General features: G+C 42.1%; 1 protein-coding gene across 6 annotated transcripts in view; it reads left to right on the forward strand.

Moving 5' to 3' along the window:
* The window catches only part of brd4 (bromodomain containing 4), a 216,360-nt gene that overhangs the window by 116,947 nt on the left and 73,378 nt on the right, over window positions 1–26,035 (forward strand). For all 6 annotated transcript variants that reach the window (XM_038784571.1, XM_038784573.1, XM_038784572.1 and 3 more), the window contains 4 exons: window positions 11,050–11,399; window positions 12,453–12,875; window positions 22,178–22,306; window positions 24,515–24,721. In XM_038784571.1, the coding sequence (XP_038640499.1) occupies window positions 11,050–11,399; window positions 12,453–12,875; window positions 22,178–22,306; window positions 24,515–24,721 (1,109 nt within the window). The remainder of the gene's footprint in view (window positions 1–11,049; window positions 11,400–12,452; window positions 12,876–22,177; window positions 22,307–24,514; window positions 24,722–26,035) is intronic.

Raw genomic sequence — 26,035 nt, forward strand, 5'->3', positions numbered from 1 at the left:
TAGGTGTTGAACTTGGGTAGGGTGCTCTTTCCAAGAGCCGGTGCAGACTCGGTGGGCCGAATGGCCTCCTGCACTGTAAATTCTATGTAAGTGAATGCTTTAATGAACAAGTAGTTACCCCAGCAGCTCAGGTACCGAATGACTGCTGTGGGTGAAATACAGACTCTTGTGCTCCGCCTGCTGGGTGGAACTAGCAGGCAGGTTCTACCACTCATACTACAGTATAAGGTACATCCCACCTAGGTACCGCGATACAGTAGTCCCCCGTTATACCGCGCTCCGCAATACCGCGGTTCGCGATATACCGCGGGGGGGCTTATGGACCCCAACTGTCAGTTGTGTCAATTTCAGCGGCCGGCTCACTTTGATCCGGAGAGGGAAGCTGTTCTCTCACTGAAACAATCAGCCGGCCGCTGAAATTGACACTGCCGGCTGCTCTCTCCCTCCAATCAGAAACAGTAAAACTTAAAAGTTGGATTGGAGGGAGAGAGCAGCCGGCAGTGTCAATTTCAGCGGCCGCTGATTGCTTCAGTGAAAGAGCAGCTTCCCTCTCCGGCCGCTGAAATTGACACTGTTTTAATTAGATCCACGATGGGGGTTTTTAATTTATTTAAAAATCTATGCTAGCGCTTCCCATTGTGAGTCTACGGGGGTCTGACCTCTCCCCCCGCCCCCCGTAGACTCTCAATGGGAAGCGCTAGCATAGATTTTTAAATAAATTTAAAACCCCCATCGTGGATATCCGCGGCTCGGTTGCAACGCGGGTGGCTGTCCTGGACCCCAACACCCGCGTTATAAAGGGGGACTACTGTACTCCTAATATAGCCTACCATATGTCGCCAGCTACTCGTATTTGCTGTTCACCTGGTCTGCTCTCAAACTATGGTTGAAAATCGTCCCCAACAGGCTGCCCTACTGGGAATGGGGCAAAGCTGAGGGCCAGGAGAAAAGCACGGATTTGTTTTTGGGTTCCAAGATAGTTTAGCCTGTGCCAGACTGTTCACCAAACCTGTGGAACTTTGGATGAATTCAGACAGCCTGGATCACAAAATTTGAGGGACTGGCCTATCAGTTGTAATACTCTTTCCGCTAAGGTTGATAACATTGCAAGACAGATCCTGAGAAATGAGGCCGATCCACACAGTGGAAAATTGGTGTTTCAATACTTTGAGTGCACTATGGAGGGTCGTTAGCCCTTGATGATTGTCAACGTGTGCCTTTCTTCTGGAATTTCATTCCCCCTCGCCCCCAAAATACTCTTTAAAACCTACCTCTGAGCAAGCTTTTGGCCTCCTCCCTAATCCTATTCTGTAGCTAGAGGCCACAGTTTGTCTGGTGCTCCTGTGAAACACCTTGGGTTGAATGTTTTTTATGTTAAAGGCCGCAATATAAAGGCAAATTGTTGGTTTTCTCAGCTTGGGTTGCGTGCACCTGCAAGGGCATTCGAGGCAACAACAAACAAAATCCTGGATTTCTCTGGGTTATTTTGGAGATAATTCAACAGGGTGAGTTCTTGGACAAGGCAGGAATCTGGCCGAGAAAACTTAACAAACTATCTGCATCCTAATTTTGGCAAGCAGCAAGGCTGATCACCAACAGTATAATCTCTACAATCCTTTTAAATTCCAGAGATGTAATTTATAAACCATGAATGCAACCTAATTCTGAAATACCATTAATCATCCTATTTTTAGTTTGAATCGATCAGAAATTCAATATTTCAAACCCAAACACCTCTGCATTTTGCAGCTAAAACAATCCATTAGCACCTTTGAGGTTAAGTAGATGATTGTAGATTTCCCCACCCTACAAATTAGCATACCATTTATTTAACGCAAGAAATTGGCAGGCAACCCCATTTATGAACAGCATGCCCATAAGTAGCTTTCTCTGACCTGTGCAGTTTTGCAGTGTGGGGAAAACTTGTACGTTTTCTAAACATCGGTGGCCATGGATGAAGTAAGTTCTTGAAATAATTTGATGGTTAGATCACTGAGAATTTGCAAACCACCTCCCTTTAGTAGGCCCCATCAGTGGACTGGACTGAACTACTCTCATGCAGGATCCTCTCCTGAACAGCAGTGCTGTGGGATCATATTACTACTATATCCGATCTGCCATTGCTGATGTAACTACAACTACAGAGGGTACTGTGCTGCAATATTTCCAAGCATGTTTATATTGGCGGTGATTGTTAAAAGATTAACCGCTTTCCTGAAACATTATGGAAAATCTTTATATGACCAATGATGTGAGGTTACCAAAGCATTTGTTGCACATCAGTTGCTTTTAAGTTTTATATTTTAAAAGTTTGCATTTGTATAGAAGTAATAAGAAACCTTCTAAATAGAGGGGAACAGGACCATAATAGATTAGTCTGTGCATTTTCCCACATGTCTTTTGCTCTGGAAGCTTCCAGATGCTTTCTTTGAACAGAATTTGACAGAATGCCAGGAGTGTGTTTGCATAATGTTTCCCATGCCTGTTCTCCCAAGAAGTCAGAAGCAACCAAGAGGCCACCATAATATTTAAAGACAATATATTACATGTAGACAGCACTTTCCAGGACATTGCAAAATGCTTGTCAGTAAGTGACTTGAGAAGTCATCATTGTTTTCTAGACACACGTCAGTTGCATTTTGCATAGCAAGGTACCACAACCATCACAAGATAAACTGCTATTTAATCTACATTGAGGGTTAAATGTTTGGTATGGTGTCAAGGTACTGCTCTGTCATTTTAAAATATTGCCACTAGCCTTTATGCCCCCCCTCCCCAAACCAGGCAAACTGTTCAGCGTCCCATGTGAAAGAAGCATGCCGATATTATGGATTTCCACCTGCTTAGTGTTTTCAGGATCTTAGTTGATTGTTACTTTAATAATCATTGTTCGTCACTGGCATGAAATCCAATTAAATGCTCACTCGTAGCTAGAGTTTAAAAAAAAAACACTTTGCGAAACCTGCATGCCATACTTTGCCGTTGAAACCCACTGTACACTTTGTTAGACCCCTTTACACTACTTGTGACCCACTCGCAGACTGATGCTGTATTTCACACCAGGACAGCGAGCTTTGTGATGGCCCTCTTAATTTGAATTGATGGATTGAACCGTTGCAAGATGTACAAAAATCATTAAAATGTTCAGATAGTTTAAAATTCTGAAATGTTCTCTTTCTTGACCCCCTCTCCCTCCCCCACTGAGACTTCGAGGAAGAGATTCATCAAACTGGAGCTGGTAGTGTAGTGCGGCATTAGGCAAATATGTTCCAAGGAGCACTGATTGCAGTGGATTGTAGACTGCATTTCCTTAACTAATTGAAAAATGCCAGGAAAGGTTAAAATTTCACTACTTCGATATGTTGGCTTCTTATGTGGCTTACATGTGATTCGTTTTGTAATATCAAGAGCGAATTTGAACAGTTGGTATAAGTCAACAATTGTTTCTTTAAAGCTGCACTTCCTGTAATTTGAGACTTGAATGTATGCTCCAGTGTCATAATGCCTAATTCTTTTAAAAAATAGATCTTGAGAGTTTCCAAATTTACAAACAATACAACACACCATTAAAACTGGTACAGTACCGCATAATCCATGTCAGGAGGAAAGCAACATCCTTGGTTCAGTAAACCCTGTGCTTCCAGTTGTACAAAAAATAGAGGACAAAGTTGTGGGGGGGGGGGGGGGGTAGAGGAAGAGAGGATAAAGCCATGAAAACATGACTGAGTGATGTACATCGTTGCGTCTAATATATTGGTGGCGAATCCACATAATCTATAGGAAACCTTGCAGGAGTAACTCATACACCATGGAGCCTGAGTATTTGAGATAGGGGGCACCATTTTATTTGCATCCGATTTGGTTTGGAGTATACGGGTTGGAAATTCCATTGGGGTGCAATCCATAATTTTATGCCAATTCTGAAAATTCTTAATAGAAGGAGGCTTATCGCTATTCTAGGAACAAAGGATATTCTTTGGAGCTGGAAATGTTAGGATATTATACAGCCTTTTCTCGAGTCAATTATCTTTTTGTCTGTGAGCCCCAGAACCAAGATGCAAAGGATAAAACGTGGCCATATCAAATATCTTTTCAAGCTCTTTAAGTGTGCCAAAGTAGTAGGATTTAGTTTTGGCACAGGACCAGACACGGTGTGTATAGTCTCCTCTCACTAGTTTGCATTTTCGGCATACTGAGGATATAATGGCATCTATCATGTGTCTGAGGCTGGGTGTAACATGTAGACGGTACAGTATTTTAAGTTGGGTCTCCTTATTCGGCTGAGATTCTTCTATTTGGAATTATCCCAGATAATGCCCCAGGTCTCCTTTTCAATATTCACAGATCTATTTCCAAAGACTGCAAGGTCTCTAGCACATTCATACAAGATCTAGAACATAGAACATAATGTGTCATAAAAATTGCTAATTAATTGCTTTGGTTCTGTAGATAATTGGATTTATTAACCTCTGGGAGACACTGGCATCATGTTGCCATGATGTCTTATTAAGAATAAAAAAATCGCTGATTTGTAGATAACTGAAGGAGGAGCGTCTCGGGCGTCATACTGTTGACATAGTTGCTCAGAAAATAACAAGGAAGCACCCCATAACATGTCCCCGAGCCTAATAAATTCCAGATATCAAAATCATGATCTATAAAACCTGGTGGGAAATCTGGGCTAACCTGAATGGTAAAGAGCAGAAGCTAAATTATATCTACCATCCAACTCCAAGACCGACCATCATGTTGTGGACTGGTGATGATTATTGGTTTCTCCCACGGCACGAAATCCCCAAAAAAACAGCTTGTAAGGAGTGTATTCAGACTGGCCAGCTTCAGTATCAAACCAAATGGAGGCGTGGTCCCTCTCGTATAAATCTGAGATGTGAGGCTAATTGATATTCGGCACCCCGGCCCTCCCTTTGAACTGGGAAAACGCAATTTGGCCATTTTTAAACAAGGTCCCTTTTTCTCACCATGCAAATGAGCTGTACAGCCCATTAATTTCCTGTTGGGATCCTAGCCGAAAGCAAAATTGGTCAAATACATAAAAACCCAGCAACACATTCATCTTAATCAGTGCTATCCTACTCAGCCATGATATCAATAAGGACTGTGTCAGTCCAACTTTATAGACGCAAATAAGGGGGGGGGGGGGGGAGAGAGTGAAATACCCAAATAAGTAAATGCCAAGGGGGACCCTCTTAAGGGGAAAGAAGCCGGGGTGGTGAGGCCTCTACCATAACTTTCTCCAAGGCATAGCCTCAGATTTCACAAGGTTAACTTCGTAGCCTGAGAAGAAGTAGCCAAACCTACCAACAATATCAATAATAGCAGCATCGGAGACGTCCAGCTTGGACGTGAATGACAACACATCATCCGCATATAACGTGATCTTGTGTTGTTTCCCACCACTAGACAATCCAAACACCGAAAGATTCTGTCTAATTGCCTCTGCTCTGCTATTGTAAATAATAATGTAGGGGGGGGGGGGCAGCATGGTGGCGTAGTGGTTAGCGCTGCTGCCTCACGGGGCCGGGGTCCCAGGTTTGATCCTGGCTCTGGGCCACTGTCCGTGTGCAGTTTGCACAATCTCTGCGTGTTTGTGTGGGTTTAGCCCCCACAACTCAAAGATGTGCAGGATAGGTGGATTGTCCAACCTAAATTGCCCATTAATTGGAAAAAAATTGTGTACTCGAGATTTATTTTTTAAATGTCAATAATAATGGGGATACGGGAAAAATCTCCCTCATCCCTCAGTTAAAAACTCAAATGATCAGATCTTTAACTGTTAGTAAAAATTGCCGCCGGAGGATTTTTATAAAGCACTTGTATCCACTTAAACTCCCTAGTCCAAAGTTCTGCAGTGTGTAGACTAAATAATTCCACTCCACCCAGTCAAAAGCTTTCCATGCATCTAATGAGATCGGTAAGCACGGTACTCCCTGCTTTTGGAAGACCTGAATAACGTTACGTGAATTCTGGGCTTTTATGAACGCCAGATGATCAGATGGAATATTTTCTCCAGGCGCAACACCATTATTTTAGACAACAATATCAAATCTAGATTCACAATGTGCCAAAGGATGCACATTCCTCAATGTTCTTGCCTGCCTTCAAAATTGAGGAGATATTCGCATCTCTAAGAGACTGAGGCCGCAGACCTGCTTTGGATGAATGATTATCCAAACCAATCGGAGGATTTATTGGCAAGTCTTTAATTTCCTTATAAAAGTCACTCCCAAAACCATCTGGCCCCCGAACCGTACCTGATTGAAGATCCCTCGAGGCAAATAGAAATGGGAGCATTTAAGGTCCACTGTTGGTCCTCAGAAATTGTTGGGAGTTCAAAGGAAGAGACAAAACACTCCATATGTCCAGCCCTGACTGACCTGTTCTATATGGATCGGCATAGAAGCTTTTAAATGACCATTAATATCCTCTCTCTTAATCATCCTATCACCCTTGGAATCTCGCATGGAGGAAATAGCCCTATATATTAGGATCCTGGAACAGGCCCCAACAGTTGCTAGGATTCTGGCAGAGACCCCAATGTTTTATTTTAATTTCCTAAGACACTGAGGAAAAGATACTTCGCTCCAGGAGTAATTTCATGCACAAATAGGATATGGTATATTGAAACAAAAACTTTTATTACAACACAGTATTACTAACTTTAACACCATAAATACAATAGCTTTCAGTTACCAGTTAAGCAATGCTTAACAATATAACAATTCTTTATCTCTACTCAAAACCCATCTCTGGTTGAGATCCACTTTGAAATGTAGTTACCGTACTCTAGAATACTTGCTGTAAAGAGACTCTTTGATAAACCACTAGTAACCAGCTGCAGATTCTTGCCTGTCTCAAACTACTGTTTAAACTGCCAGCCTGACACACTGTTCTTGTCCTGTACACCGACAAATCTTTAACTCACTGTCCTGAGAACAGCTGTTTGTCTGGTCTGGTCCCAGTCAAATCTTTAGCTTAAACTGTTTTCCCAGGAAACTGCAAGTTTGTCCACAGACAAACCTAAACTCACCGTATTGAGATCAGCTGTTTCTCTGGTCACATCCGAATCTAGAAATGAATTTCAGGGAATCCCTAGAACGCAGATGGAGGCCATTCGGTGGCCGACCCTCTGAAAAAGAGCACCCTACGTAGGCCCAGTTCCCTGCCCTACCACTGTTACCCCGGGCATTGACCATGGCCAATCCACCTAACCTGTACATCTTTCGATTGGGAGGAAACTGGAGCACCCGGAGGAAGCCCAGACGGACACTGGAGAACGTGCAGACAGTCACCAGAGGCTGGAGTTGAACTGGGTCTCTGGCGCTGAGGCAGCAGTGCTAACCCCACATGCCACCGTGCTGCCCAGAATTTCTTAAACTGCAACCTCAGCACCTGACTGCTTCAGCCCTTGGCTCCTACCATTAACTATATAATTTCGGTAAAACTAAACACAATGCCTCTAATTATCTACTCTCCCAGGACCTTCTTAATATAAACAAAGTTTATTAGCCCTAATTCTTTAATTCCTACTTCAGGAAACAATACCAATGGCTGGAATGAATTATGACATTTTACGAAGCTTTAATTGTACCTTTGTCTCCAAAAAGTTTGCTGCCTTTCAAACCAGGATTTTTAAAAACATGACTGCAGCAGTCACATCCTTACCTGCATCAAATACATATAATACACTCTATCTGAAATTACTCTATTCATCACACCTAGTGTCCATCATCTTTGGAAGGAAAACCAGACACCTACTCTGTTTATTTCCAAACTTGTCCAGCATTTAGAACATAGAACATAGAACAGTACAGCACAGAACAGGCCCTTCGGCCCTCGATGTTGTGCCGAGCAATGATCACCCTACTCAAACCCACGTATCCACCCTATACCCGTAACCCAACAACCCCTCCTTAACCTTACTTTTTTATTAGGACACTACGGGCAATTTAGCATGGCCAATCCACCTAACCCGCACATCTTTGGACTGTGGGAGGAAACCGGAGCACCCGGAGGAAACCCACGCACACAGGGGGAGGACGTACAGACTCCACACAGACAGTGACCCAGCCGGGAATCGAACCTGGGACCCTGGAGCTGTGAAGCATTTATGCTAACCACCATGCTACCCTGCTGCCCCAGGGTATTTGTTTGGCAAACTTCATACTATCAAAATCAGCAAGGAGTCCAGTGCCATTCGGACTTGAGCATTGACTGGCTAGAATTTCTACCATACTCCCTCTATGGTTCGGCCAATTCACTTCAAGTTTGTGTTGTCGCACCAGCATATTATACTCTTTTGCTGACTATTTACAAAGTGACCAAGCCTCTTGCAAAGCCCTTGGGTTCCCCACAGGTTTGAAGGGCTTACTTCAGATAGAGATTTGACGGAATAGAGGAGATCAAATCAAAGTGATTAAAAGTTATAATCCTTGAACAGCGAGGCATTAAATCTCCCAAGATTTAAAACCCCCCCCCCCCGGAATTAAAATTCCAAGAAGATCAGGGCATGATCAGAGGCTACAATATTACCTAGAGAGAAGGAGGCCACTGAATGTAATATTATTTTGGGCATGAAAATGTAATCGGTTCTAGTGACCTAATCCATTCTAGTTTTAAGTTGGTGGGGAGCGTGAAGAAGGTAAATTCTTTATTTTTGGGATGCAATGTTCTCCAAACATCGAAGTACCCCATATCATTGCATGCCGATTGTCTGTTGTGTGAGAAGATCCCTAGTTATGGGAAGTCTGTCCGCCCATGGCTTTAAGGTGGTAAGTTAAGTCCTTGTGCGGCACAGTGGTAAGCACTGCTGCCTCATGGGGGCAAGTACCCGTGTTCAATCCCAGTTCCTGGACACTGTCCGCTTGGAGTTTGCACATTCTCCCCGTGTCTGCATGGGTCTCACCTCCACGACCCAAAAATGTGTAGGGTAGGTCAATTGGCCACGCTAAATTGCCCCTTAATTGGAAAAAGAAGAGAATTGGGTACTTTAAATTTATATAAAAAAAGTAATTGAAGTCCTTGCGTAGGAAGGCAATTTTTGGAGTTAATTCGACAAACTCCAGAAAAACTTCAGTAACAAAATCGAGAGAGCAGTTTGGAGGGCTGCAGGCAGTCATTATCGAAATACACCAGTCAGCTTCCCCATAACTATTAAATACCTTCCTTCACAGTTCTCCAGTCTAAAAGGCACATCATTCATATTAACCAAAATCGCAACCCCCACCCCCTCCTGCCACAAAACTATGTCAACTTTCTCCTCTTTAAGGAAAGACTGAAGAATCCTTTTTCTTTTAATCGGGTGATGTATCCCCCATACATTCCAGGAACAGAATTTTAAAGCAGCCTATTCTGTCAAAGAGAGTATAGGACACTGATGTCAAGCAAATGGCTTACCAACGAAGAATTTTCGCGCCCTACTCGGTTGTGCACCAAAACACATTTCTCCCCTTCCTATTTAGACGTGATCCACACATCTACCTTCTAGCTGTGGCACTGCTCGTATTCATCATGATCAGAGAAAGGAGAGCATAAAACATATATCTCCATTTTAAGTGTATCGATGCAAAGAAAGGTAGGGTATTTACCTCACAGTCCTTGTGTCATGCAATCAACACAGCACATTCCTTAACTAGAAGGAGTACGCTGAGGAGTAATTTTCATTAAAGACAGATTGACGTCCCTGCCATTTTTGAGGATAAAAACTCATTGTAGTGCTCAATTGCTAAAGCATCCCTGTCAGAATGAAAAATGGCAACACAAAATCAGGAAGGCAAGGGATAGAATCCGGATGATAGAGAACTGCAGCCTGTTACTCCAAATTATTGTCTTCCGTGTAGATCACAACCAAAGCTTTAGCCGGATTGTCGAACATTTTTAGAGTTATTGGACGTCACCCTCATGATAAGTAGGGCATATTGCACTCAAATGGCCTTTAGGCGTCTTCTAACTTCACTAAACTCCATGGTTCTCGATGTTTCGCCACTGCGAAATTTTCAAAAAAAAGGGGACCATTACTCCATACCGCAAGGCCCTATTGTGTCTAGCTGCCTCCAATACTCGTTGGTGATCCTTGAAATTATGAAAATGGATAATTACAGGCCAGGGTCTTTGATTGTCCCGAGGCCTCGGACAGGATACAATGTGACCGCTCTAATTTACTGTGCCCACCTTTCAATTCAAAATTATGACATGGTAGCCAGCTCTCAAATTTAACTGGGAGCTTATCCTCAGCTTCTTGCAAACCCGACCATCTGGGCATTCTTCTTCCGGCCTCAATTTTCCAGGTCATCAAGGAATTCTGACATAACATGCAGCTGCTTTTCTGAGGATTGTAAGCGGGCCTCTACAGAGGAAGTTTCATTTTTGACAGTACGGATTCTCTCCTCTGTTGAGCCGTTTACCTATATTCTGCAGTTCTACAGTTTGAGCATTGATATTTTGTTTCTCATCAATGACCGTAATATTAAGTCATCAGTCGTAATGCTTTAGAGAATGCTGGATCAAAAGCCTGTTCGCTCATTAAGTTATCATGCTTAGGGGTTGGCTCCACCCAAGCCACTTCTGACTGCACTACTTTGTCGATTATTTTCTCAGTATTTCTGGGCATTTTGTCACTGGCACTTGGCCAGAAATCTTCCAGGTACATAACATGGAGTTCTCACTCTAAGATTAGTTGAGTACAAGCTGTGTGAGTGCGTTAAATGGACGGATTATAGAGCCCACGGAATCAATGAAATGAAATTAAAATTGCTTATTGTCGCGAGTAGGCTTCAATGAAGCTACTGTGAAAAGCCCCTAGTCGCCACAAAGCCACTCCTGTCTTTGTATCACATGGCCCCCATGCCCAATTCTTAAAAGGATAGAGTCAGTGGTTTTCCTCCTAAATATTAACTTACTGATATGTATTGTACAGTTAAAGGTGCACAATAGATGTGAGTAGTTGGTCTGCAGTTGCGTATTTCTATTATTGGAGTTGGACATCCATCAGTTTAAATATTTAATATACATTGTCATTTTGTTTTCATTTAGTTCAGTCTAAACCCAACATGTCAACTGTACAGACTGTCACGCAGACACCTGTGCCACCATTGGCACCAGCACAGACGCCGCAGCTGCCGCCGCCACCGCCGCCACCGCCGCCGCCACCGCCACCACCACCACCACCCCAGCGGACACCTCAGGCATCTCAGCCACCGCCGCCACAGCCGCAGCTTCCTTCTGTATCGGTGCCAGCACCCGCGCCGCTGTCATTTCCTCCTGCAACTCCTGACCTGATTGTCCAGCCACCCACAACGACCGTGTCGCCACATACATCGGCTCCCCCAATGCCGACCCTCACGCCAACAACAGTGATGACAACAGCATCACAGCCTTCAAAGGTACATAATCTTTCAGTTGCTTTTCCATTAGTTTTATTCACCTTTTTCAGGCTTTAATCTCCTGGGTCCCAACCTGTAGAGAAGTCAGCGTAGCCTTTGACAAATATCCACAGCAAAGTCCCAATGCTTCTTAAAAAGTGTACTCGAGTATTTCTTGAGTAATGGATCAGCTGCTCATTTGAGAACTTTGCCGAGGTCTTTTTTTAGTAGTATTCCCGATTACTCCCACTGGAAGACTAATCGTTTGTGCTTCTGATCAGATATTGGTTTGAGTGAGAGGTCTGATGAAAATGGGAACACTAAAAATGAATTAAGGACAAAGTGCTTGGTTAAGCCAAGAGTGTATTGTTAATTAATTCTGAGCAATCTTCCCAGAGCATTGAAATCTCAAATTTCAAATTCCCTTTTCTGTATCTGGCCGAGCAGTGCAGCGTTTGAAACAATTGATGAAAATTGTGGGCTTTTAAGACAAATCATGTCTACGGTTGGATGCCACCAGGAATAGTTATGGTTGGCATCTGCTTTTGCCTGGGTTGTGCTTTTAACTCCGATCAAAAATTGACTTGAGATGGCCTTTCTCTCTGTGAAGCGGTTAGAAGCTGGGCTTTCAATTTTGTAGGAAAAGAGGCCATTTTGAATTAGAATGTATGCTTCCATCAGTCATAGAATCATAGAATTTACAGTGCAGAAGGAGGCCATTTGGCCCATCGAGCCTGCACCTGCTCTTGGAAAGAGTGCCCAACTTAAGCCCGCACCTCCACCCCATCCCCGTTATCCCACCTAACCTTTTGGACACCAAGGGGCAATTTCGCATGGCCAACCCACCTAGCCTGCACATCTTTGGACCGTGGGAGGAAACCTGAGCACCCCAGAGGAAGCCCATGTAGACACGGGGAGAAAGTGCAAACTCCCCACACAGTCACAAGGATATACCATGTTAAATTCTCGCCCTGTCTATTTCACATTATATACTGTTTAGTTAATACTGCCTAGTTGGATGACATACTTGGGACTTAACATGCACTCTTTTCTCTCTCTCTTTCTCTCTCCAAGCATAAAAAGGGTGTAAAAAGGAAAGCTGATACAACAACTCCGACAACCAATGTTGCAGTGAAGAGTCGAGAGTCTTCTCCATTAATGACTGAACCCAAACCCGCAAAGATCCCATCTCGAAGCGGCAGACCTCCAAAACCGGCTAAAAAAGAAATGCCAGACTCCCAGCAGCAAAATCTGGAGAAGAGTGTGGGTGGAGGTGGTGGGGTTGTAGTTAGTGGCGGTGGAGGTGGTGGGGTTGTGGTTGGCAGTGGAAAAGTTTCGGAACAGTTGAAGTACTGCACTGGCATTCTTAAGGAAATGTTCGCCAAGAAGCATGCAGCCTATGCCTGGCCCTTCTACAAACCTGTGGATGTAGACGCCTTGGGACTGCACGATTATCACGACATTATTAAACACCCCATGGATCTCAGTACTATTAAAGTAAGCCAATACCTTACAGTCTCTTGTAGCTGTAACTTTAGAGCTTGGATGTGAAGCACCATTGAATCTGTCCTGTGTTGATCCTTTTGAAGTCTGCTGTATCTCGCTGGTTCCTTAACAAAGTACTTAAGAGAAATACCATGAGTGACATTTTATAATGTACGCCTCGAGACATTCAGGCGCAGTCCCAAGCAAAGCCATTTTAAATCGCACTGGATGATGCCTTGATGTATCTTACAATACACTGGTTCCTAAAGCGCGTGTATGTAGTCTGTACAAATGCTAAATTGGACTGAGAAGGGTTTTGAATTCCTGCTGCATTTTGGAGTTGACCTTCACTGGTCTGCAGGTCCTGTTCAGGTTATTAAAGTAATGCTCAATTGTTTTCTTAATGTTTTATATTAGACAACAAAGCTTTATATATGCAAGAAAATTTTATTTGTATAATTGTAATCTGATCTTAGTAAAATTGAAGAGAATAAGAATTGAAAACCCAAAAGACTACAAAATATCTGGTAATCACCATAGCCAAGAGTTCCATTATTAATAGGAAAGATAACCAAAGAAGCCCTATTCACCCTGCTTACGATCTCTTTGATATCATCACAAGTAATCAGGAAAATAATTAAATTAAGTTGCAATTTTCATGCATTGCATAAAGTGCCTTACCAAGCACTCCTAACCCCTGTTGACCCTAAATCTTCACCCAAAGTTCAACTCATGGTGAATATTTAAATTTGTATGTCAAAGTTTGTCCACAAAAATTGGTGAGCCATGAGTGCGTTTTACTTTTGGTTTCCCAATCCTCAGTTTCTTTGCCAAAAGCAGGAATTTCCTTCCAATTCCATATGAGTGATTATAAAGAGAATACTGAACGGACGACTGCTGTGTGGATTCTATTTCGACTCGCGATGTTAATTATGACTGGTCACTATGTAGTCAGCCTGGTTTGCAACGCAGAAAAATATAGTGTGATATTGTCTTGCTGAGGTTTAATGCCGAGCTGCATCTGACACTATTCATGTGTGCTTGCAAATGATGATCCCAGAATAATGACCTCAGTCTAGCCTTGACCCTGATTCCAAATAAATGTTGACTATTAACTCTTGGCACCTGCCCTCCCTTTAGAAATGGCAGGCATTTAAGATGAAAAATACATGAATCTGAATGTTACTAATCAACTACAGTATTAAGTGAACCCTTTAGTGGTCAAAACCAAGAAATACAACTGTAGTTAAATCCCACTACTACCCATTAGAATTAGTTTGGAAATTCCGACTTGTGCAAATCTGTAGCAAGCTTGCAGTTATCGGATCAAGGCTTTCTTGAGGAGATGGCATCAGTTTAATTTATTCTCCACTAGTTGAATTTATCTTTACTGCACCTTTGATTATAGGGACAGTGACACAATACTCACCAGGAACATTGAGGTGATGGTGAAAGGTTGTTTTTTTTTAGATCGGAGGGAGGTATACACTTGGTGTTTCCTGGTGTCAGTATCACAATCCCTATTTTTGATATATATTGATATCTGGACTTGTATAATCAGGGCATAATTTCACAGTTTACAGATGACACAAAGCTCTCAAAAGTAGTAAACGGTGAGGAAGATGGCAGATTTCAGGAGGACGTAAACTGGTGAAATTGACAGATACATGTCGGGGGAAATATAAGCTGTGGAATGATCATTTTGAAAGGAACAAAAAGGAGAGGCGATATAAATTAAAGATAAATGTACTGCAGGAACACAGAAGCCTGGGGACTTGGAATCTCTGAGGCTAGCAGAATAAATTAATGAGACTTAAAATAAAAAGCACAGGTAGCAGAATGCTCGGTAACCAGTGAACATAAATTTAAGGTAATTTGCAAATGATCTAGAGGTTTGATAAATATTTTTACGCAATAAATTATGAGCTGGAATGCATTTTCTATAAGGGTGCGAGAAGCAGATTCACTAACTTCCAAAAAGCGAAGGCAGCAGGGAAAGAATTGTGGAATGGCTAAGTTGATGGCTCTTTCAAAGAACCAACGGGGATATGGTGGACAAGTGGCCCCATTTGCATTGTTAGATTCTACACGATGCCTAATATATACCTCAAGAATTAATTCTGAATAATGTTATTATTGTTATGAAATTATTTTTGGATCTGTTCCTGTAAACTTCCGTAATACATCACAATGTAAAATAGGTGCCAACAAACTCTGTTCAGAATCGCTTAATTTCTTCCATCAAACTAATTATTGCAGCTTTCTGTCAGTAATACAGATGACAGAATTAAAGTCAATAAGGCACATGAGTAAATTTAGCCCACTGCCTCCATGCCAGAGCAGGAAGACCATCTTGGGTGACACAGTGGTTAGCACTGCACCAGGGACCTGGGTTCAATTCTGACCCTGGGTGACTCCCTGGATTTGCACAATCTTGCTATGTCTCCTCCGGGTGCTCTGGTCTCTTCTCACAATCCAAAGATGTGCAGGTTAGGTGGATTGACCATGCTAAATCGTCCCCTAGTGTCCAGGGATGTGCGGTTGAGGTTATGGGGATAGGATGGGATGGGGTAGTGCATCTTGGTACGGTGCTCTTTTGGAAGGTTGGTGCTGATTCAATGGACCAAATGGTCTACCTCTGTGTTGAAGAGATTCTATGATTCTAACTAATTTGCGCATGTATATTTTAATGCCTATGAAGCACTGGAGATTATATCATGAGGCATAAATTCTTGGGAAAATATTCACTTTATTTCCCCAGTAAGTGCAGTAGTCTAAGTAGTGAGGTTGGGAACAAAGTTCAGCCACTGATTTATTGCTGAAACAAAGTCATTTTTTTTTTTGTCGAAGCCGTTCATCTTGCACTCAGGAGATTCGCAAGAACACCATGCAAGGAAAATCAACAAAATTGTGCTGTATGCAAAAAAAGTGTTGATTGGCTGGAATGTGGATTTTTGGCAGAGGCATTGCCATGGAAAATGTACCAATTGATGGTGACTCACAACTAACAGCTAAGCATTGTTTAGGTCTCAAACAAAGCTTGGCAGTTAACTGTCGGTCACCATCAACTGGTGCATTCTCCATAAGCAAAATGTCTACCAATGTGAGGTGACTTGCCAATCAGCCCACTCTTCTCGTGCAGTTTAAATTTGTATTCTTGCTGAGGTCCTGATGGGTGTAACACGAACAACTTCGACAAATTTTTAAATATTTTTCAGCAATGCTCCCAAGTCATGTGCAACCAAATGATTACTGAATTATGCCAACTGGAAAAAATTACATTAATTTTACTGATGTTTCTGAGGGCCACATAGGCACATGGAATTACAGGATGGAATAATTAAAAGACACATTCGGGTTGACTGACCAAGTCCAATTCTATTTTTATTGTGTGGAAGTTTTACCAAGGTCCCAGGGAGCAATTCCATCAGGAATTTTCCCTTGCAAGAACAACAAACTTGCCAATGAGAGTATTACATTGGCATGCATTTCGATGCGCAGAGCAAATATCCCTTGAACCACGTGACTAAAACAAAATAAATTAGTTTTTAGGCTCTTCTATTTCTGTGACCCAGCTTTTTAAATTGTAAATTTTCAGTAGCTCAAAGGTTTTGAACAGATCTGAAGGTAAGTGTCACTAATTCCCTGTGCTCCTCTTCAGTTACTCCCAGTTACATATCCTTGTCACAGCTTGAGCATTTATCCCTGGTTTTCCTAGTTACTTACGGATTTGTGACTCTTGTTAACCCATTAGCCATCTTGTGTGCTGCAGAATTATGGTCCTGGAGCAATTCTGCCAAGCTTTTTCAAGTATTCTGATCACCCAAACATGCGTTGATGGGGATGTTGCGACTATGGATCAGTGATGTGATTTATTCCCATGGCATTATTCATGCGGGTTAATCATTGAACAAAACTAATAGGCTGCATTATCACAAACGGCCACTTAATTGAGAGAAATTAGCCATTATTGTGTAAAATGAAATCTGATACCTTGCCCCACATGACCTGCCTTTTACTGGCATTGGTCTGGAACTCCCTCAAACAGAACAATCAGATAGGGTGAAGTGATTGTTGCAAAGCTACAGGAACAGAATGAATAATAGTGGTCATTTGAGATTGTTTGGAAGGCTCACTCGGCGACGCAGTTACTGTGGGTAGCACTGTTGCTTCACCACCCCAGGGTCCCAGGTTCGATTCCTGGCTTGGGTCACTGTCTGTGCAGAGTCTGCATGTTATCGGCATTGGTTTCCTCCGGGCGCTCTGGTTTCTCCTCTCAAGTTCCGAAAAACGTACTTGTTAGGTAAATTGGACATTCTGAAATCTCCCTCCCTGTCCCCGAACAGGCGTCGGAGTTTGGCGACTAGAGGCTTTTCACTAACTCCATTGCAGTGTTAATATAAGCCTACTTGTGACAATAAAGATTATTATTGTTATTAAGGTTTTATTAGTTTTTTATTTATTTTTAAATAAATTGAGAGTACCCAATTCATTTTTCCAATTAAGGGGTAATTTAGCATGGCCAACCCACCTGGCCTGCACATCTTTGGGTTGTGGGGGTATAACCCACGCAAACACGGGGAGAATGTGCAAACTCCACACGGGCAGTGACCCAGAGCGGGATCTAATCTGGGACCTTGGCGCCACGAGGCAGCAGGGCTAACCCACTGCACCACCGTGCTGCCCTGTTATTAAGGTTTTAAAGGCGATGTGCGCACTAGCCAATGAGATTGCTGGAGAAGCTGTCACTAACGTCAATTTGAAATGCACATGGTTTTTGTTCAGTGGGACCGCTGAAATGCGATACTGATCTTGTAATCATAAAACTCAAATCTATGAATAATTTAATTGTGGAGTGGTGACATTAACTGTGCCATCACTGTTCTATAGCAGGTTGTAAATTCTGCAACAGCTACAGTGCCAAACATAGCAAAAAGGGTACCTCCATAGTTCTTATCTCTGCTTCTCTTTTCATTCTTCCTTTTCTACTTTTAATACATGCCCTTTTGATGATTCTCATCCTGTCAAATGATTTGAGCCTGTCGCAGAGAATCCCAGCATATCCTTAAATGCGTTGAGTATAGTAGATTGTTTCTCCAATGCATTCTGGGTAAGAATCCTTGTGGGTAATAAGGTCCTCCCAGTTTGCTTTCATCGGATAATGTCACGATTAAGAAAATGGTATGAACACTTGAAGGCGCTCATTGCAAGTATGTTATTAGTGAACATCAAAACATGTATTTACATTAACCAGGTGCATGGAATTGAAAATGTAACTGGTCTTACCCAGCAATTAAAATTATTTGCTTCAATTTATTTTCAAACTTGAGCACCACGGAAAATCTGCCATTTTGCTCCGAATTGTAGGTAGCAAGTCTTAATACTGTACTGTAAGGCATGAGCATTGCATAGCTTGTAGCTTGATGACGGGGTGATTTTCTTACTGGGCCTGTGTGAGAAAGGGTTTATCCAGCAGCATTACAGTATTGGGCAACATCCAGTGAGGTGATTTTGAAGATTGCTTTCATGGTGAGCAGTCCAGAAACTTCCAATTTAAAACCCATGCTTGTAATTTACAGCTGTTTTGCAAAGACGGTGCAGGCTTTAGGATATTTCTTGGTGATGCTTTTTATTTATTTGATCCCACTTCACTGCTCTTAGCTCAACTTCTCATGACTGTCTCTCCACTATTCTGACCCTATTCCTGATGCCTCTGGTTTCAATGCTGCTCCCTTGTGAGGTGCTTCGGTCTTATGTTTGTGGTGATCAAAGTGGCAAAGCTTGTTGAGCCATTTAAATATTTGTGTGGGATCAGAAGAATGACGACATTACAATGGTCTTCAGAATCATTGAGTTAATAATATCTCTTGCATATTGTCACCGTTTCATTTATTATAATAATAATACCTTATTGTTACAAGTAGGCTTCAATGAAGTTACTATGAAAAGCCACTAGTTGCCACATTCCAGCGCCTGTTTGGGGTGGCTGGTACGGGAATTGAACCCGAATTGAACGGGAATTAACGTGCTGCTGGTCTTCTGCATTACAAGCCAGCTGTTTAGTCCACTGTGCTAAACCTGGTCTCAATTCACTGTAGAAAGTAAAGAGGGTTAAATTTGGAATCTGGTTAATATCAGGAGTAATTACTTGGACCGTGGTGAAGTCTGGAAAATATTCTCAAATCATACAGGACAGAAGAGGCCATTTGACCTGTTACTCTTGTGCCACTTCTTTGTAAAACACACTGATCTGTTGCAGTTTGAAAGTGATGCAAAAATAGCCTTGCCTATGATGGAGGACCGAGAAATGACTGAAGTACAATAGGCATTGAGACCAGATGTGAGCCCAGATGGAGGAATTGTACAGAAGTGCAATAAAACTTGGGGGAGAGGGTTTTAAGCTCCATCATAAACTAAACCTTCTGGATGTGAAAGATATAATAAGAAGAGGGAACTTGTGATTCAGGAATTAAAAAAAAAAAAAATTTAGCAAGTGGAGGAGCTAGTAGAGCAAATCTGTCCAAGCCCTCACTGCAACAGATGTTGAAATAAAAAGGCTGCAGTGCTTTTGTTGACTTGTGCTCTGTCGCTTGTTCATCTAGAATGAATATGGATAAGTATAAAGGTTTTTTGGATTGCATTAGGCTTTGCATTGGAAGCCAGGTTGGAGATCCGCAGTGGATGTCCGTTAATTCTGAAATGTAGTACGCTCAAATACGAGCTGGATTGATGAAATTTTGTTACAAAATAGAGTCGTGTTTACGTGCTAATTTTCTGCAAGGTCCCAGTTTTGCAGCTGGTACATCTCCGCTTAATTAGGAACAAGCTATTCATCCCTAAATTATTTCATAATTGTATATTTTAACATTATTTATTTGCTTGCGATTTATAGGTTAAATTTTGCTTTGAGCGATCTTACTGGCCAGTAATGACATGGCCATCCCAAATATAATCAATCTTGGCCAATGATAACATAGCCCAAAATAAAAAGATGTCTGTCTTTACTTTGTTTTTAGACCTATTGCTTTCTAAAGGTCGTCTTGGCTAATCATGACTATTTCACAGGCCCTTCGTGTCTCCATGAGTTCAATAGTTTAGCGTTCACGTCAATAACAATTATTCATATATACATACCAGATATTTGGTTAAACGTGGGTTCTTAATGGGGTAAGTCCACCATCCCTGAGCTGGGAATTTCTCCTTTCTGGAAATAGACTGTTTGTGCATCACTCATTAAATTTGCTCTGTGCAAATTGGCTGACTCATTTACTACCACTTCGACTCCTTAATTGGTTGTTAAGTGATTTGGATTATCCTGAGGTCTGGAGTGATGTTTTAAAAATGCAAACCTTTCTTCACACTGGACTTGCTTTCCTTTCTATTTGTGAGGCAGCAGTGCAGCATGTGCTACCTTTTTAGGAAGGGAAAGACAAACCATCATCAGGACTCGGGAGCCAAGAAAGGGATATCGAAAAGAGGGGGGGGAACAGGTATAGAATAGGCAAGTATTTACAACTTGTCAGCTGGGGACCTTGAAGTAGCACTGGGAGATGCATAAATATTATCTGTTCTCAGTCAGGTTTTTGCTATGTAGCTGAATTGAAAATTGATCTTACATTCATGTATCGGATTATAGCTGAAAGAATCCTAGAATTTACAGTACAGAAGGAGGCCATTCGGCTCATTGAGTAAACACCGTGCCTTGAAAAGAGCACCCTACTTAAGTCCACGCCTCAACCTCATCCTCGTAACCCAACCGAACCATTGGACATTTAAATGGAAATTTGGCATGTCCAAGCCATCTAACCTGCACATCTTTGGACTGTGGGAGGAAACCGGAGCACGTGGAGGAAACCCACGCAGACACTGGGAGAATGTGCAAACTGCACACAGTCACCCCAGGCCAGAATTGAACCTGGGACCCCGGTGCTGTGAGGCAGCAGTGCTAACCACTATGCCACTGTCCGCCCCTAGGGTCAGCTGAAATGTCCTTTTATTAACATTTTGGGGGCAGCGCAGTGGTTAGCATTGCTGCCTCACGGCGCCAAGGTCCCAGGTTCGATCCTGGCTCTGGGTCACTGTCCGTGTGGAGTTTGCACATTCTCCCCGTGTTTTTGTGGGTTTCGCCCCCACAACCCAAAGATGCGCAGGCTAGGTGGATTGATCACTCTAAATTACCCCATAATTGGAAAAAATGAATTGGGTACACTAAATTTTTTTTTTTTTTAATTGATTAACATTTTGGTGTCTATGTAGGTGTCATTAGAAAACATTGTGCTTTGGGTGACTGTGGAGTTTGCACTTTCTCCCTGTAACTCCGTGGGTTTCTCCAGGTGCTCTGGTTTCCTCCCACAGTCCAAACATGAACAGAGTTCGATGCTTTGGCTATGCTAAATTGCCCCATAAGTGTTCAAAAGGTTAGTTGGGTTACGGGGATAGGGTGGAGCCGTGGGCTTAAGTTGGGTGCTCTTTCCAAGGGCCAGTGCAGACTCTATGGGCTGAATAGCCTCCTACATTGTAAATTCTTAGATTTGGGAGGAGGTGGGGGACCAGGTGGCAGTTTATGTAGTCAAGTAGAATTTTGTTGAGATGGGGGGGGGGGAAGGAGAGAAGAGACCACGGACCTAAAGTCTTTGTTCTGTGTTTCGTAATGCTGTTGAGGACTATGAAGAGCACTGGAGCAGTAAAATAGATTCACTGAAGTGTGAGTTTTACATAAATGATGAACATGCATTTCGTATGAACTTTGGGGGAAAGGCACCTTTTGGATGCTTCTAGGTAAGCAAGGAGAGGGATACTAGGGTATTGAGAGAATCCTGATTTATGCATTTCTTTGCCTGCTGTTTGTGAAACTAATTTACATAAAAAGGTACAGTTTTACATTTCGAATTAAAACCGTATTCTTAGCTGAGGAATGCAATGCTTTTTAAAAAGCTTTCAGAAGAAAATTGAGTCAGCGGCAAGCTGCTTTTTTGCGTTATGTTGTCTCTATCTGAATGATTCACCTCAGATCATGTGGTTATTTTTGACCCATGAAGTTGCTCTGGAATTGTAAATCCTTGTTGGAAACAGATTCTAATACTTTTGGTGTAGTTAAGATCATTTCTACAGCCGATGCCAAGCCCCCCCCCCCCCCCCCCCCCCATCAGAATTTTTTGTGAAGCTCTTTTGATTGGAATTAGTTCCCTCATTCTATCAGTATTAATATAAGGCAGTTTAAAAATATTTAACAGTTCTGAAATGGAAATAGGATTGTAAGGTGTTTTGTGAATTGTAAGCAATGAGTTTTGACATTCCTCCTGTTATGCTTCTAGTCAAAAATGGACAACAGACAGTATGGTGACGCTCAAGAATTTGCAGCAGATGTGCGGTTAATGTTCTCCAATTGTTACAAATACAATCCTCCTGATCACGAGGTGGTGGCCATGGCAAGAAAACTGCAGGTTGGTATCTGGCTCTGAAAGTGACATATTGCAATGAATTTTGTTGATTTGGTCTGTAAAGCCTTTTGCTTTAACCATGATTGTTCTAGAAATGTAAGTTGTTTAAAGATGACTTGTGGTTTGGCAGAATGATGGTTGCTCTGGTTATTATTTGCAATGAGTTTGCACTTTGAGTTTAAAAAAAGACTTTGGGTTTTTGAAGTAGCGGTTTAGACTCTGCGGTCATGCTCTTGCTGCATTCCAGAGACTTGAGTGCCTAATTCAGATTGGCACTTCTGAGTGTCCGAGGTGCCACCTTTCAGGTGATATGAGGGTTCGTCTGTCCACTCGGATTAAAAATCTCATGTTTCTATTCAAAAAGGACCAGAGTTCCTGACCGACAGTTTCTCCTCCACCAACACCATTCAAACACTGGCTAAGTAATGTATCTTGTTGCTGTAAGTGGGACCTTATATTGTACAAACTGCTGATTTTTCCTGCACTGTCTAGGTGTTTGCACTACTTAAAGTAAAAAATGGCGTGGTTGTGAAGCACTTTGGGAGATCCTGCAGATGTGAAAGGTGCCAACTAAATGTATTTTCACCCATTGAATCATTGTAAATACAAGTGTAAAAGTTAATTATGTTGCATCACTATCTGCCGTATGTCTGGGGAAGTTCATGTTAAGTTCTGTTAGAACTGTGAAAAGGGGGCAATGATTTCGTAAAGCACTGCCAAGGAACTGGGGATTAAAAGTCATGGAGAATTATGTCTTAACTGAAAAAGGATGGTTGAGGACATGGGTTATTAAAGCTCTGAAAGGCTAAACAGTGAAAGATTTATTCTGCTGGATGGCTTACTGGTAACAAGTGACCAAGGGGTATTGTGAGAACTGAAAGAAATGAGAATTTTTCTGACTCCGGTTATTGTGATGTGGACTGCGGGTCTATAAAGTGAAGTGTACCTGAAAAGGAAGAATTTAAAATTACAAGGGAAAAGCAGTAGGGAAATGGGATTAAAACATGTAGAATAGATCGGTGTTTGTTGGCCGGCACAGACATAATGGGCTGAAGGGCCTCTTTCTGTGCTGTAAAACTGACGCTATAAGACCGGTTGAAGATCAACCACTGAAATAAGCACAATGCATTGAATGGCTTCTTTTTATTACAGCTTTCATGATTAATTCTTGCACAGGTGACTGAGACAGTACTTCAGCCAATATCCACCCTGCATTAAATTCACATAATTTCATTTTCATTTTTCATTCATTTCATTTCCTTCATTTCATTTCATTCATATTTTAAGATTTTCAAAAATCTTCCAAATAGCAGGCTAGGAAATCATAACCCCATTCAAAACAAGTTTTATTATTTTTAAAATAAATTTAGAGTACCCAATTAATTTTTTCCAATTAAGGGGCAATTTAGCGTGACCAATCCACCTAGCCTGCACATCTTTGGGTTGTGGGGGCGAGACCCACGCAGACACGGGGAGAATGTGCAAACTCCACACGGACAGTGACCCAGAGCCGGCATCGAACCTGGGACCTCGGTGCCGTGAGGCAACAGGGCTAACCCACTGCGCCACCGTGCTGCCCCTCAAAACAAGTTTTATAAACAAACCGGTAGGTACTAAATCCAGAATGAAAAAGGGATAATACCAGTATGCTCACTGCAATCTTCATTTCATCTACTTAGTGGTGCACAGCCTTCTGTTTGAAGTGGGTGTGAAGTGAGAGGGTGATTACTTTATCCTTGCGATTGTAATGTTTGATAAACGGAATGAATTCTGGTACAGTTACATGTTGGCTCACATTAATAAAACACTTCAAATAATTTTTGTTACTTGGCACAGAACACCTGCCCAACCACAGGAAGCAGAAGGTGACTCTGCTAATACTTCTGGCAGTGTTGATCATAACAAAGCCTGCATGGGAAGTGACTGTGGCCAAGCTCAACTTGCTGTCCAGTTTCGCTTTTGGTTATGTGAAGAAATGCTTGAACTTGTCATCTTAACTCGGGCGCTTGTGTGGAAACTAATGGGTTTGAAGCAGCAGTATACTTGCTATGTGGTATATGATTCGGGCTTATTACCAGTCTGTTGAATCACTTGGTCACTCTTCAATGCACAGCAATAAAAAGCTGCATTCTTAAATGCGTCCTTTGATACAAAAACATGTCGAGAGGGTAAAAGCTTGATTCTTATTTTGGGGGTTTTGTTTTTCCCCAGGATGTGTTTGAGATGCGTTTTGCAAAAATGCCAGATGAGCCTGTTGAACCAGTTGTTCCATCTCCTCCTCCTGTGCCACCTCCGACTAATCAGGTGTCATCATCATCCTCGAGTGACAGCAGCAGTGACAGTTCTTCTGACAGTGACAGTAGTACAGATGATTCTGAGGAAGAGCGGGCACAGAGGCTAGCTGAGCTTCAAGAACAGGTACTGCCCTTGAGGCCACTGTGTGTAAATAAGTGATTGTGGTTAATTTTTATACCTGCCATTTGCCACACCTGCATTTTAATATCCATAGTAGGCAGGTGAATTTGCAGAAAATAAACAGCTCTGAAGTAATGTTTTGACAGTGTTACAAATTTATTTGGCTCCTTGTTGTAAACTCTGGGGAATTTTTCATCACCGAAAATGACTGGTCAGTATATTAGCAGCAAATATTCTTATTGTATTATTAATGCATCAACGTGAGTGTTCTTGGGTCTGGCTGCTTTTGGTAAGAGGCTCAAAAATTCCGAATACTTTTCCTCCCTAAAATGTATGAACCCTTACACTAACGACCATCACATCTGGGACTGAGGTGGCGTTCATTAAACATTTGAGAGTGGCTCTCTGTGCCAGCTGAATTATTGATAACATTGCCCCTTTTGTTACTCCATGTTTTCTTCACATTTCTAATTCCCTTCACTTGATTACTTTGGTTAGTTCACAAATGTGATGTTGTGTCCCTATTCGAGCACAGGCTGCTAGAATATTCATGTGAAATGCTGTCTTCACTTGCAAGCACGTGTACTGTAGATCTGAGGAAGTAGCTTCATATTTCTACCCATCCCACACCTCTGAATGATAACGAGGACTCCCCACACTTGCTTGGTTGCACAGCCTGACAAACTGTGACATAGTAAGCGGCCATGCAACTCAACTAATGAGCATTGCTATTTATCCCCATGAGCGGCGTCCCTGGTGACTTGTCCCTGCTCTGTTTCATTTACATCCTCATTTCTCCTTTCCCTCTTGTTCCTTTAGAACCCAATTTCTATTTGATCGGTTCTTAACATTTTGGAGTCCAAGACATATTTATTCTTCTGTGAGCATCTTTTGATTCCAATCATTGTATTCTTGTGCATTATTTTCCATAAACCTGCTTTTTCCTTTCTTAGATTGTATCAAAAACATTATCCCTAACTGCCTGAGGCTATTGCAGTCACGGGTGGCATACACGATTGGAACTGTGGAAAGCTGCCCAGGAACAAATACAAGACCGGGCAGAACACATTTGTTCTGATTCCTATTTATACAATTGATTACAGCTTAAATGCATTGTTGGGTTCTACCAAATTTGATCAAACGTACAATTGGAATAACTATGGGGTTAAAATGGATGTTTAGTCCATTGTCAAATTTCCTCCTCTGTGCTTCGACATTAAGAAAAGAGCTTCATGTAACCAGCTATTGGCTGTAAACTTTCTATTTGTAGTTGTATTTTATTTATGTATGGGATTGTGTGTTACTGGCAAGGTCAGC

This window comes from Scyliorhinus canicula, chromosome 25, assembly GCF_902713615.1.
Source record: "Scyliorhinus canicula chromosome 25, sScyCan1.1, whole genome shotgun sequence".
Classification (NCBI taxonomy): domain Eukaryota; kingdom Metazoa; phylum Chordata; class Chondrichthyes; order Carcharhiniformes; family Scyliorhinidae; genus Scyliorhinus; species Scyliorhinus canicula.